The sequence below is a fragment of the Ammospiza caudacuta genome, chromosome 34 (genome assembly GCF_027887145.1).
Source record: "Ammospiza caudacuta isolate bAmmCau1 chromosome 34, bAmmCau1.pri, whole genome shotgun sequence".
Lineage (NCBI taxonomy): Eukaryota > Metazoa > Chordata > Aves > Passeriformes > Passerellidae > Ammospiza > Ammospiza caudacuta.
In genome coordinates, this window is record NC_080626.1 from 3,312,251 (window position 1) to 3,327,116 (window position 14,866).

General features: G+C 45.6%; 1 protein-coding gene across 1 annotated transcript in view; it reads right to left on the reverse strand.

The window, feature by feature from the left end:
- POLD1 (DNA polymerase delta 1, catalytic subunit) overlaps positions 1-14,828 on the reverse strand; it is a 52,705-nt gene extending 37,877 nt beyond the window's left edge. Inside the window, exons 1-8 of the mRNA XM_058822701.1 lie at positions 14,695-14,828; positions 11,998-12,149; positions 9,228-9,335; positions 7,802-7,939; positions 5,645-5,776; positions 3,090-3,258; positions 2,467-2,774; positions 639-805 (exon numbers count right to left, since the gene is read on the reverse strand). Of these exons, the coding sequence (XP_058678684.1) occupies positions 639-805; positions 2,467-2,774; positions 3,090-3,258; positions 5,645-5,776; positions 7,802-7,939; positions 9,228-9,335; positions 11,998-12,149; positions 14,695-14,747 (1,227 nt within the window). The 5' untranslated portion in view covers positions 14,748-14,828. The remainder of the gene's footprint in view (positions 1-638; positions 806-2,466; positions 2,775-3,089; positions 3,259-5,644; positions 5,777-7,801; positions 7,940-9,227; positions 9,336-11,997; positions 12,150-14,694) is intronic.
- Between the last annotated feature and the right edge of the window lie 38 nt (positions 14,829-14,866).

Below are 14,866 nucleotides of genomic sequence, written 5' to 3' on the forward strand. Positions count from 1 at the left end.
GGGGGGGGGGGGGGGGGGGGGGGGGAGGAGGGGTCACACTCACCTGGGAGCCCCCAAAATTCCCCAAAACCCCAAAATCCCCATTTTTCACCCCAAAATCCCCACGTGGTACCCAAAAGCTGAGACTTTTACCTCAAAAATCCCCATTTTTTACCCCTAAATCTCCATTTCTTACCCCCTAAAATCCACAGATTTTACCCCAAAATCCAGGGGGTTTCTAGCCTGAAATTCTCATTTTTTACCCCAAAAATCCCCACTTTTTACTCCAAAATTCCTGCGATTTTTACCAAAAAATCCCCATTTTATACCCCAAAACCCACATATTTTACTCCAAAAATCCCTGTGATTTCTACCCCGAAATCCCTGGGATTTTTACCCCAAATTCCCTTTTTTTTTTACCCCAAAATCCGTTATTTTTTTACCCCAAAATCCCCATTTTTCACCCCAAAACCCCACCTGCAGCAGGTCCCTCTCGCTGTCAAAGCTCCTGACGGTGGCTCCAAAACCACCCCTGAAACACCCTCAAAACTGCCCCAAACTTCCCTAAAATCGCCCCAAATCCCCTCCAAATGCTTCCCAAACCCCTCCCAAGTTCCCCAAAACCCCAAAATCGGGGTTTTTCACCCCAAAATCCCCACCTGCAGCAGGTCCTTCTCGCTGTCGAAGCTCCTGACGGTGGCCCCGCGCAGGGGGGCGCAGCTGAGCAGGGTGAACACGACCCTCAGGAAGGGCTCCCGCGCCCCCTGGCGCAGCGCCACGGCCGCGATGGCGATCACCGGGTCCTGCTGCGGCTCCGGGAACACCCCTGGCACCCAAAAACCCCAAAATTCACCCCAAAATCGGCTCCGGCGCCCCAAAAAAACCCCAAAAACGACCCCGGAAAAACCCTAAAAACCGCCCCAAAATGCTTCGCTACAGCGACCCCTGGTGGCCGAAAAGTGGAACTGCGGCTCAAAGGACACAACGCAAAATTGAAATTAATTTGCCCCAAACTGAGCTCAAAACCCCGAAATTGAGTCCAAGATCCCAAAACTGAGGTAAAACCCCCAAAAACTGAGTCCAAGATCCCAAAATCGAGTACAGAACCCCAAAAATGACCCTAAAAAACCCGAAAATGGCCCCACCGCGCAGGGGCCCCTGGTGACCAAAAAGCGCAACTGCAGCTCAAGAGGCAAAATCCAAACTTGGACTGAAACCGCCCAAAATCCACTCAGGACCCCAAAAAAGCCCCTGAAAACCCCAAAACTGCCCCAAATCCCTTCCCAGTCCATCCCAGTGCTCCTTTCACCCCTCCCAGTTCATCCCAGTTACCTCTTTAACCCTTCCCAGCCCCTCCCAAACCCTTCCCAATCCCCTCCCAGTCCCTCCCAGTTTGTTCCAATCCCCCCCAAACTCCTCCCAGTCCCCATTTAACCCCTCCCAGTCCCCATTTAACCCCATTTAACCCTTCCCAAACCCCATTTAACCCCTCCCAGTCCATCCCAGTACATCCCAGTTACCTTTCCTGCCGGCACACTCGATGTCCACCCTCAGCGGGGCCAGCCCCATTTAACCCCTCCCAGTTTATCCCAGTTTGTCCCAAACCCCTCCCAGTCCCCATTTAACCCCTCTAAGTCCCCATTTAACCTCTCTCAGTCCCCATTTAACCCTTCCCAAACCCCATTTAACCCCATTTAACCCCTCCCAGTCCATCCCAGTTTGTCCCAGTTACCTTTTGATGTCCAGGCTCAGCACCCTCAGCGGGGCCAGCCCCATTTAACCCCTGCTAAACCCCTCCCAGTTTACCACAGTTTGTCCCAAACCCCTCCCAGTCCCCATTTAACCCCTCCCAAACCCCTCCCAGTCCATCCCAGTCCTCATTTAACCCCTCCCAGTCCATCCCAGTTTGTCCCAGTTACCTTTCTTGCCATGTCCAGGCCCAGCACCCTCAGCGGGGCCAGCCCCATTTAACCCCTCCCAAACCCCATTTAACCCCTCCCAGTCCCCATTTAACCCCATTTAACCCCTCCCAGTCCACCCCAGTCCCTCCCAGTCCATCCCAGTTTGTCCCAGTTACCTTTCCTGCCATGTCCAGGCTCAACACCCTCAGCGGGGCCAGCCCCATTTAACCCCTCCCAAACCCCTCCCAGTTTATCCCAGTTTGTCCCAAAACCCTCCCAGTCCCCATTTAACCCCATTTAACCCTTCCCAAACCCCATTTAACCCCATTTAACCCCTCCCAGTCCATCCCAGTATATCCCAGTTACCTTTCCTGCCGGCGCACTCGATGTCCAGGCTCAGCACCCTCAGCGGGGCCAGCCCCATTTAACCCCTCCCAAACCCCATTTAACCCCTGCTAAACCCCATTTAACCCCTCCCAGTCCCCATTTAACCCCATTTAACCCTTCCCAAACCCCATTTAACCCCATTTAACCCCATTTAACCCCATTTAACCCCTCCCAGTCCATCCCAGTATATCCCAGTTACCTTTCCTGCCGGCGCACTCGATGTCCAGGCTCAGCACCCTCAGCGGGGCCAAACCAATCCAGTCGCCCTCAGGGGGGTGACCCCGCAGCTCCCCCCAAACTGCATCGGCCTCCAGCTGGCACAATGTGGATTTCGGGGGGTCCCCGGGGGGGTTTTGGGGTGAATTCAGGGGGTTTTGGGCTGAATTCAAATTTTGGGGGGGATTTTGGGGGGGATCTGGGGGGTTTTGGGGGTCCCCCCTCCATTGGAACCCCCCCGCGGGCAGCTCCACCCAGCAGCAGCCGACCAGGCCCGAGTCCGCCATGAACCTGCAAAGGGGAATTGGGGAAATTCAGGGAATTTTGGGGTTTTTGTAAAAAATTTGGGGTTCAGGAGGGGTTTGGGGGGGTCTGGGAGGATTTTTTGGGGGATTTTTTGGGGTAATTTGGGGATTTTTGGAGTGGAATTTTGGGAGGATTTAGGGGTAGCTTGGGGGAATTTTGGGGGGGTAATTTGGGGATTTTTGAGGTGAAATTTTGGGAGGATTTTGTGGGGAATTTTGGGGGCATTTTGAGGTGGAATTTTGGGGTAATTTTGGGGGTTTTTTTGGGGTGATTTTGGGTTAATTTTGGGCTATTTCTTACCTGATCTCGAAGTCGATGTTGGCCTCGTAGGGCGGCGCCGGCTGCACCCCCAGCGCCCCCCAGCGCAGCCCCCGCTCCAGGAGGCGCCGGGCAGGGGGCACCAGGCGGGGCAGGGAGACCCCAACCCGCACAAAGAGGCTCTGGAGACCCCCCTGGAACCCCAAAATACCTGAGGGGGGCAAAGGGAACGGTCACCCCCAAAAAAAAACCCCCAAAAATCCCAAATTCCCCCTTGAAATTTGGGAAAAATAGGTCAAAAACCAATGAAAATCGGCCCCAAAAGTGTCTAAAAATACCCAAAAAATGTCCCTTAAATCCACCTAAAATAGCCCAAAAATATCCTCCAAAAACACCCCCAAAATCCTCAAAAAATACCCTCCAAAAATGCCCCCAAAATCCCAAAAAATAACCTCCAAAAACGCCCCCAAAATCCCAAAAACTTGAAGCAAAATGCCCTAAAAATATCCCCCAAAAGCAGCCCCAAAATCTCTCAAAACTGACCTAAAATACCCCAGAAATATCCCTCAAAATCAGCCCCAAAAATCAACCAAAACCACCCAAAATGCCCCAAAAATATCCCCCAAAATGCCCCAAAATCCCTCAAAATGCACACAAAAATACCCCCAAAAATCCCTCGAAATCCCCCCAGAAATATTCCCCCCAAAACCCCTCAAAATCCACCCAAAATATCCAAAAAATATCCCCCAAAATCCCTCAAAATCCACCCAAAAATATCCCCAAAAATCCCTCAAATTCCCCCCAAAATATCCAAAAAATATCCCCCAAAATTGCCCCAAAATCCCTCAAAATCCACCCAAAAATATCCCCAAAAATTCCTCAAAATTCCCCCAAAAATATCCCCAAAAATCCCTCAAAATCCTCCCAAAATATCCAAAAAATATCCCCCAAAATTGCCCCAAAATCCCTCAAAATCCACCCAAAAATATCCCCAAAAATTCCTCAAAATTCCCCCAAAAATATCCCCAAAAATCCCTCAAATTCCCCCCAAAATATCCAAAAAATATCCCCCAAAATTGCCCCAAAATCCCTCAAAATCCACCCAAAAATATCCCCAAAAATTCCTCAAAATTCCCCCAAAAATATCCCCAAAAATCCCTCAAAATCCTCCCAAAATATCCAAAAAATATCCCCCAAAATTGCCCCAAAATCCCTCAAAATCCACCCAAAAATATCCCCAAAAATCCCTCAAAATCCCCCCAAAATATCCAAAAAATATCCCCCAAAATTGCCCCAAAATCCCTCAAAATCCACCCAAAAATATCCCCAAAAATTCCTCAAAATTCCCCCAAAAATATCCCCAAAAATCCCTCAAAATCCACCCAAAATATCCAAAAAATATCCCCCAAAATTGCCCCAAAATCCCTCAAAATCCACCCAAAAATATCCCCAAAAATTCCTCAAAATTCCCCCAAAAATATCCCCAAAAATCCCTCAAAATCCACCCAAAATATCCAAAAAATATCCCCCAAAATTGCCCCAAAATCCCTCAAAATCCACCCAAAAATATTCCCAAAAATCCCTCAAAATCCCCCCAATATTTTTTTTAATATTAAAAAAAAAATATTTTTGGGAAATATTTTTTGGGATGATTTCGGAGCTTTCTGGGGCAGTTTTGGGGTTGATTTTGAGGCATTTTGGGGGTAATTTTTGAGGTTATTTTGGAATATTTTGGGACTGTTTTCGGGTGATTTTGGGGTAATTTTTGGAGGGTATTTGGGTTAATTTTAGGGTGGATTTTTGGGGAATATTTTGGGCCATTTTTTGAGGTTTTTGGGGCATTTTGGGGGTTGAATTTTGGGGCATTATTGGAGATTTTTGGGGAATATTTTTGGGTATTTTTGGAGCATTTTTGAGGTTGATTTTGGCGTGGTTTTGGTTGAGTTTTGGGGGATATTTTAGGAGCAGTTTTAGTCTTAATTTTGGGTTGATTTTGGGTGGTTTTGGTTGATTTTTGGGGCTTTTTGGGAAATATTTTTAGGGAGAATTTTGGAGCTTTCTGGGGCAGTTTTGGGGTTGATTTTGAGGCATTTTGGGGGGAATTTTTGAGGTTATTTTGGAATATTTTGGGACTGTTTTCGGGTGATTTTGGGGTAATTTTTGGAGCTTTTTGGGGAATATTTTGGGGGTATTTTTGGAGCATTTTTGGAGCATTTTTGAGGTTGATTTTGGGGTGGTTTTGGTTGAGTTTTGGGGGATATTTTAGGAGCAGTTTTAGTCTTGATTTTGGGTTGATTTTGGGTGGTTTCCGTTGATTTTTGGGGCTTTTTTGAGGTTTTTGGGAAATATTTTTTGGGAGGATTTTGGAGCTTTCTGGGGCAGTTTTGGGGGGAATTTTTGAGGTTATTTTGGAATATTTTGGGACTGTTTTTGGGTGATTTTGGGGTAATTTTTGGAGCTTTTTGGGGCAGTTTTAGGGTCGATTTTGGCCGCTTTTGGTTGATTTTTGGGGCGTTTTTTGCCCCATTTTTCCCCTTTTTTCCCCCAAAATCCCCAGAACAATTTAGGATTGCCAAATTTTGGGGTTTTTTCCTCACTCTGCTTCCGGACCAGCTGCAGCCCCAGGACGTTTTTGGGGGGCCCCAATTTGGGGTTCCCCCCTCGCTGCTCCCTCCTGAGCGCCGCCTCCAGCTCCTGCTCCAGCGGCTCCAGGTGCGCCTCCGTCACCCCTGAAACCCAAAATTCACAAATTCACCCCAAATTCCAAAATTTCACACCTTTAAACCCTGAAATCCCCAAAATCCCCCTCAAATCCTGAGCTAAAACGCCCCAAAACTTCAAATTTCCACTCCCAAAACTCCCCAGCCTTCAAAAGAAATCCTGATTTCAATTTCCAAATCCCACCTGAAATCACCAAAGTTCCCAAATTCTGCCCAAATGTTCCCAAAATTCCACCTCAAATCCCACCCAAAACTGCCAAGTTCCGACAATTCTCCCCAAATTTCTACAACATCCCAAAAATTCCCCCCCAAAATTCACCAAATTCACCCCAAATTCCAAAATTTTACAAATTTAAACCCTGAAATCCCCAAAATCCCCCTCAAATCCTGAGCTAAAATACCCCAAAACTTCAAATTTTCACCTCAAATCGCTCCCAAAAATCCCCATTTTTCAAAAGAAATCCTGATTTCAATTTCCAAATCCAACCTGAAATCACCAAAGTTCCCAAAATCTGCCCAAATGTTCCCAAAATTCCACCTCAAATCCCACCCAAAACTCCCAAGTTCCGACAATTCTCCCCAAATTTCTACAATATCCCAAAAATTCCCTCTAAAATTCACCAAATTTACCCCAAATTCCAAAATTTTACAAATTTAAACCCTGAAATCCCCAAAATCCCCCTCAAATCCTGAGCTAAAACGCCCCAAAACTTCAAATTTTCACCTCAAATCGCTCCCAAAAATCCCCATTTTTCAAAAGAAATCCTGATTTCAATTTCCAAATCCAACCTGAAATCACCAAAATTCCCAAAATTTGCCCGAATATTCCCAAAATTCCACCTCAAATCCCACCCAAAACTCCCAAGTTCCGACAATTCTCCCCAAATTTCTACAACATCCCAAAAATTCCCCCCAAAATTCACCAAATTCACCCCAAATTCCAAAATTTCAGAGCTTTAAACCCTGAAATCCCCAAAATCCCCCTCAAATCCTGAGCTAAAATACCCCAAAACTTCAAATTTTCACCTCAAATCCCGCCCAAAACTCCAAAGTTCTGACAATTCTCCCCAAATTTCTACAATATCCCAAAAATTCCCCCCAAAATTCACCAAATTTACCCCAAATTCCAAAATTTCGCACCTTTAAACCCTGAAATCCCCAAAATCCCCCTCAAATCCTGAGCTAAAATACCCCAAAACTTCAAATTTTCACCTCAAATCGCTCCCAAAAATCCCCATTTTTCAAAAGAAATCCTGATTTCAATTTCCAAATCCAACCTGAAATCACCAAAATTCCCAAAATTTGCCCGAATATTCCCTAATTCCACCTCAAATCCCACCCAAAACTGCCAAGTTCTGACAATTCTCCCCAAATTTCTACAACATCCCAAAAATCCTGCCCAAAATTGCTCAAATTGTGCCCAAATTCTCTCAAAATCTCTCCCAAATCGCCCCCAAAATTCCCAAATTTTTCCTGAAATCGGCCCCAAAATCCCTCAGCACCGAAAGCCCTGAAATTCCACAAAAATCCCCCCAAAATTTGGCTCAAAATGGGCCCAAAAATGGAAATTTTGGAGTTCTTGTGCATCCTGGTTCCTCCAGGTGAGACCCCAAAATTCCCCAAATTCACCCCAAAATTCCTGAAAAAAAAAAAAAAAAAAAATCCCCAAAATTCCTGTGAAAATCGGGCTTGAAATGGCCAAAAATCCCAAAAATTCCACCCAAAATTGGAGCTATTTTTGGGGTTTTTTCCCAGAATTTTGGGGTTTTTTCCCAGAATTTTGGGGTTTTTTTCACAGAATTTTGGGTTTTTTGGTGCCAGTGATTTTGGGGTGAATTCAGGGGGTTTTGGGGCTCACCTGGAGGAACCAGGACAACACAGAAGCTCCGAAATCTCAATTTTTGGGGCCGATTTTGGCCATTTTGGGGCCGATTTTTGCAGGAATTTCCCAGAATTTTGGGGTTTTTTCCCAGAATTTTGGGGGTTTTTGTTGCCAGTGATTTTGGGGTGAATTCTGTGGGTTTTGGGGCTCACCTGGGGGCGCCAGCACGTGGAAGTAGGGGCTGAAGCCGTGCAGGTGCACGCTGACGCTCTGCCCCTCCCCCGTCACCCCGAACATGCGCAGGATGGGGGAGGGGTGGGGCCAGCCCGGGAAGCCCCGCGGGGGAACGCCTGCAAAAAACAAAAAATTCCGGAAATTTTGGGAAAATTTGGGGAGTCTGGGAAAATTTGGGGCGTTTGGAGGGGGACTGAGGGGATTTTGGGGAGAAATTTGGGAATTTGAAGGGGAATTTTGGAGGGAAATTACAGAATTTTAGGTGATTTTTGGGGGGGGATTTGGGAATTTTGGGGAGAAATTTGGGGATTTTGGGGTGAATTTGGGCGATTTTGGGCGGATTTGGAGGGGGATTTTGGGGTTTTTGGGGGCATTTTGAGGGGGATTTTTGGGGGGATTTTTGGGGTTTTTAGGGGATTTAAAGGGGATTTTTGGGGTTTTGGGGGGATTTTAAGGGGGGTTTTGGGGTTTTTGGGTCTGGGGTTTGGGGATTTTCCAGGGTGGTTTTTGGGCTGAATTTGGGCAATTTTGGGGGGATTTTGAGGGGGATTTTTGGGGTTCCAGGAGGGATTTTCAGGGGTATTTTTGGGTTTGGGGTTTGGGGATTTTCCAGGGTGGTTTTTGGGGTGAATCTGGGGAATCTTGCAGGGATTTTTGGGGTTTTTGGTGGATTTTAAGGTCTAAGGTTTGGGGATTTTCCAGGGTGGATTTTGGGGTGAATCTGGGGAATTTTTGGGGTTTTTCCAGGGTGGATTTTTGGGGTGAATCTGGGGAATTTTTGGGGGGATTTTTGGGGTTTTTGGTGGATTTTTGGGGGATTTTTGGGTCTAAGGTTTGGGGATTTTCCAGGGTGCTTTTTGGGGTGAATCTGGGGGATTTTTGGTGGGATTTTTGGGGTTTTTGGGGGGATTCTAAAGGGGATTTTGGGGGTTTTTTGGGGCGTTTTAAAGGGGATTTTGGGGGGAATTTTAAAGGGGATTTTTGGGGTTTTTGGGGGGATTTTTGGGGTTTTTGAAGGGATTTTAAAGGGGATTTTTGGGGATTTTGGGGGGATTTTTGGGGGTTTTGTTGGATTTTCAGGGGGATTTTTGGGTCTAAGGTTTGGGGATTTTCCAGGGTGGTTTTTGGGGTGAATCTGGGGGATTTTTGGGGTTTTTGGTGGATTTTAAGGTCTAAGGTTTGGGAATTTTCCAGGGTGCTTTTTGGGGTGAATCTGGGGGATTTTTGGGGTGAATCTGGGGGATTTTTGGGGTTTTTGAAGGAATTTTAAAGGGGATTTTTGGGGGTTTTGGGGGGATTTTTGGGGTTTTTGGTGGATTTTCAGGGGGATTTTTGGGTCTAAGGTTTGGGGATTTTCCAGGGTGGATTTTGGGGTGAATCTGGGGGTTCTGGGGCTCTCCCTACCCACATAATGGTCGATGTCCAGCTGCAGGAAGGTCAAAGTCTCGGGGGGCTGCGGGGGAGGGGCCGGGCGGCGCCACTTGGGGGGCACCTCCCCCACAAACAGCGAACCTGGGGGCAAAATCAGGTTAAAAAGGGGAAAAAACGGCAAAAAAATCAAATTAAAGCAGAGAAAAACACCCCAAGAAATCCCCAAAACGCCTAAAAAAATTAAAAATTGCCCCAAACCACCCCAAAAAAAAAAAAAAAAATCCTAAAAATTCCCCGAAATATCTCCCAATAAATCGCAAAAAATGCTATAATTTTCACAAAAATTAAAAAAAAAAAACAAAAAAAAAAAAAAAACAAAAAAAAATCCCTACCAGAATAAAAAAAAATTAAGAATCCTAACAAATCCCCCCAAAAATAAAACAAAAATCTCTAAAAATCCTAATAAGTCCTAAAAAATATCTCAACAATTATGTAAACATCTAAGAAAAAAAAAAAGACAAAAAACAAACTCGTCCCAATAAATGCCCCAAAATAATAAAATATTCCCCAAAAATAATAAAAAAAAAACTCATAAAATAATAAAAAAATCTTAAAAAGCCTCCATTAAATCCCAAAAAAATCTCCCCAAAAATCCCATTAAATCCCCCACAAAAATCCCTTAAATCCCAAAAAGTCCCAAAAAAAAATCAAAATAAGAAATCCCCCCAAAAATCCCAGTAAAACCCCAAATAAATTCCCCCAAAAATCCCAATAAACGCCCCCATAGAAACCAAATAAATCCCAAAAAATCCCCCAAAAAATCAAAATTAGAAATACCCCAAAAAATCCCAATAAATCCCCCCACAAAAACCCCTTAAATCCCAAAAAATCCCCAAAAAAATCCCAGTAAACCCCCAAATAAATTCCCCCAAAAAATCCCAATAAACGCCCCCACAAAAACCCCAAATAAATCCCCAAAAAAAACCCCAAAAAATGCCCAAAAAAATCCAAATAAATTCCCCCAAAAATCCCAATAAACGCCATCATAGAAACCAAATAAATCCCAAAAAATCCCCCAAAAAATCCCAATAAACCCCCAAATAAATTCCCCCAAAAATCCCAATAAACGCCCTCATAGAAACCAAATAAATCCCAAAAAATCCCCCAAATAAATTCCCCAAAAATCCCAATAAACGCCCCCATAAAAACCCCTTAAATCCCAAAAAATCCCCCCAAAAAAATCAAAATAAGAAATCCCCAAAAAATCCCAATAAATCCCCAAATAAATTCCCCAAAAATCCCAATAAACCCCCCCACAAAAACCCCTTAAATCCCAAAAAATCCCCCCCAAAAAAATCAAAATAAGAAATCCCCAAAAAATCCCAATAAATCCCCAAATAAATTCCCACAAAAATCCCAATAAACGCCCCCACAAAAACCCCAAATAAATCCCAAAAAATCCCAATAAATCCCCAAATAAATTCCCCTAAAAATCCCAATAAACGCCCCCATAGAAACCCAATAAATCCCAAAAAATCCCCCAAAAAATCCCAATAAACCCCCAAATAAATTCCCCCAAAAATCCCAATAAACACCCTCATAGAAACCAAATAAATCCCAAAAAATCCCCCAAAAAAATCCCAATAAACCCCCAAATAAATTCCCCCAAAAATCCCAATAAACGCCCCCATAGAAACCAAATAAATCCCAAAAAATCCCCCAAAAAATCCCAGTAAACCCCCAAATAAATTCCCCAAAAATCCCAATAAACGCCCTCATAAAAACCCCTTAAATCCCAAAAAATCCCCCCAAAAAAATCAAAATAAGAAATCCCCCCAAAAAATCCCAATAAATCCCCAAATAAATTCCCCAAAAATCCCAATAAACCCCCCCACAAAAACCCCTTAAATCCCAAAAAATCCCCCCAAAAAAATAAGAAATCCCCCAAAAATCCCAGTATATCCCCAAATAAATTCCCCAAAAATCCCAATAAACCCCCCCACAAAAACCCCTTAAATCCCAAAAAATCCCCCCCAAAAAAATCAAAATGAGAAATCCCCAAAAAATCCCAATAAATCCCCAAATAAATTCCCCAAAAATCCCAATAAACCCCCCCACAAAAACCCCTTAAATCCCAAAAAATCCCCCCCAAAAAAATCAAAATAAGAAATCCCCAAAAAATCCCAATAAATCCCCAAATAAATTCCCCTAAAAATCCCAATAAACGCCCCCATAGAAACCCAATAAATCCCAAAAAATCCCCCCAAAAAAATAAGAAATCCCCCAAAAATCCCAGTATATCCCCAAATAAATTCCCCAAAAATCCCAATAAACCCCCCCACAAAAACCCCTTAAATCCCAAAAAATCCCCCCCAAAAAAATCAAAATGAGAAATCCCCAAAAAATCCCAATAAATCCCCAAATAAATTCCCCAAAAATCCCAATAAACGCCCCCACAAAAACCCCAAATAAATCCCAAAAAATCCCAATAAATCCCCAAATAAATTCCCCTAAAAATCCCAATAAACGCCCCCATAGAAACCCAATAAATCCCAAAAAATCCCCCAAAAAATCCCAATAAACCCCCAAATAAATTCCCCCAAAAATCCCAATAAACACCCTCATAGAAACCAAATAAACCCCAAAAAATCCCCCAAAAAAATCCCAATAAACCCCCAAATAAATTCCCCTAAAAATCCCAATAAACGCCCCCATAGAAACCAAATAAATCCCAAAAAAAACCCCAAAAATGCCCAAAAAATCCAAATAAAAAATCGAAATGAATTGAAAGCTGGGTTCTCACCGCTGGGCTGGCTGTGGGGGTCCGGGGGCAGCCCCTCCCCCATCCCCAGCTCCTCCTCCATCTCCTCCAGTTCCCCCAGTTGGGCCAATTCCTCCTCAAACTGGGACGGGCCCGGGGCTGCCCCCCGGAACCGCTTTGGGGCCTCCATGGTGCTGCAATGGGGAAAAAATGGGAAATTTGGGGGAAAAATGGGAAAAAATTGGGAAAAAACGGGAAAAAATGGTGAATTTGGGGCGTTTCGGAAGGTGGGAAAAGCCCAGGAAATCCCCAAAATTCGGGAATTATTCTGAAAATTCCACTCGAAATCCCACAATTTCCCTCAAAGTTCTGCTCCAAATCCCAATTTGCACCTAAAGTTCCCAAATTATCCCTCAAAATTCCCTAATTATCCCTCAAAATTCCCAAATTATCCCTCAAAATTCCACTTGGAAATTTCCCTTCAAAGTTTCCGAGTTGCACGTAAACTTCCCAAGTTTTTACCCAAAAATGTCCAAATTTCTCCCAAATCCCCAGCTAAATCCCTCAATTTTCCTCAAAATCCCCAATTCCCCTCAAATCTCCCTCAAAGTTTCCACATTTTTACCCAAATCTGTTCCAAACTTCCAAATTATCCCCCAAATCCTCTCAAAATCACCAAATTCCCAAGCTTCTCCCCAAATTTCCCTCAAAATCCCCAAATTTTACCCAAATCCCCCTCAAAACCCCAAATTTCCCCTCCAAGCTGTAAAATTTTTAGCCAAATTCCCTTCAAAATCCCAAAATTCCATAATCTTACCACAACTCCCCCTTGAAATCCCCAAATTCTCCATTTTTTTTTTCCCCGAATTCCCCTCAAAATCCAAAATTCCCCTCAAAATTCCTAATTTCGTCTCACAATTCCCAAAACCCCTTCAGTGACACCAAAATCCCCTCAGGGACCCCAAAATCCCCTCAGGACTCCCCAAAACCGCAGGAACACAAAAAAAACCCTCAGAGACCCCAAAAATCCCCTCAGAGACCCCAAAATCCCCTCAGGAACCCCCAAATCCCCTCAGAGACCCTGAAATCCCCTCATGGACCCAAAAGTCGCCTCAGAGACCCCCAAATCCCCTAAGAGACCCCAAAAATCCCCTCAGAGACCCCAAAATCTCCTCAGGAACCCAAAATCACCTCAGAGACCCTGAAATCCCCTCAGAGACCCTGAAATCCCCTTAGAGACCCCAAAATCCCTTCAGAGACCCCAAAAATCCCCTCAGGAACCCCAAAATCCCCTCATGGACCCCGAAATCCCCTCAGAGACCCCAAAATCCTCTCAAGGACCCCAAAATCCCCTCAGGAACCCGAAAATCCCCTCATGGACCCCAAAAATGCCCTCAGGAACCCCCAAATCCCCTCATGGACCCCCAAATCCCCTCAGGAACCCCCAAATCCCCTCAGGGACCCCAAAATCCCCTCAGAGACTACCAAAATTCCCTCATGGACCCCAAAATTCCCTCATGGACCCCAAAAGCCCCTCATGGACTCCAAAATCCCCTCAGAGACCCCAAAATCCCCTCAGGAACCCCCAAATCCCCTCAGGGACCCCAAAATCCCCTCATGGACCCCAAAGTCCCCTCAGGTACCCCAAAATCTCCTCAGAAACCTCTCAGGACTCTCGAAAACCGCGGGGACATAAAAATCCCCCTCAGGGACCCCTCAAAGACCCCAAAAATCCTCAGACACCCCAAAATCCCCTCCGAGACCCCAAAATCCCCTCAGAGACCGAAAAATCCCCTCAGAAACTCCCAAACCAGCTCAGGGACGCTGCACCGTCCCCTCAGGACCCCCCAAAACCGCGGGGACCCAAAAAAACCTTCAGGGACCCCTCAAATCCCCTCAGGGACACAAAATCCCGGTTAAAGAACCCTCAAATCCCCTCAAAGACCCTGAAATCCCCTCAGGACTCTCAAAAACCGCGGAGAAACAAAAATCCCCCTCAGGGACCCCTCAAATCCCCTCAGGGACACAAAATCCCTTTTAAAGAACCCCCAAATCCCCTCATGAATCCCAAATCCCCTCAGAAACCCCGAAATCCCGTCATGGACCCCAAAGTCTCCTCAGGAACCTCTCAGGACTCCCGAAAACCGCGGGGAAACAAAAATCCCCCTCAGGGACCCCTCAAAGACCCCAAAATCCCCTGAAAGACCCCCAAACCTCCCTCAGAGATCCCAAAACTGCCTGAAAAACTGCGAAACCCCCTCAGAGCCTCCTCCTCCCCTCACGGTTCCCGCCGAGCCTCCGCCGCCCTCATTTTCCCTCAAATCCCCCCCAAAACTCCGCAGAAACCGCACGCGACCCCATTAAACCTCCCGAAGACCCCAAAAAACTGCAAAATTCCCAAAAAACCCCCAAAATTCCCCAACTTTCCCCACAGGGACCCCTGGCCGCCCTCACCTCACTGAGGATCTCCCGCCAATGGCGGACCCGCCCCCAAACTAAGCGGTGATTAGTTGTTTCATCCCACGTGACTTCCTGCTTCCGGTTTATGGGCGCCGCCATTTTGCGTAACGCTGTAGCCGTCACATAGGCGGCGCCATATTTAAAAGGGAAACCGGATATTGATGCGTGCGGGCCGCCATGTTGGAAGTAAAGCGGAAGTGGAGCTGAATGGGGGCGACCATATTAACCTTACCGGAAGTGCGCAAAGGGGCGCGGCCATCTTGAATTTCCGGAACTTACCCATAGGCGCCGCCATCTTGAGCGCACCGGAAGTTCCCCATGGGAGCCGCCATGTTGAGGGTGGCCCCGCTTCAACCCCATCCAAAATTTGGGACGAATTTCCCTAAAAATCCCAAAATTTGGGACAAATTCCCTAAAAATCCCAAAATCTCGGGATTTCCCCTCCAAGAAA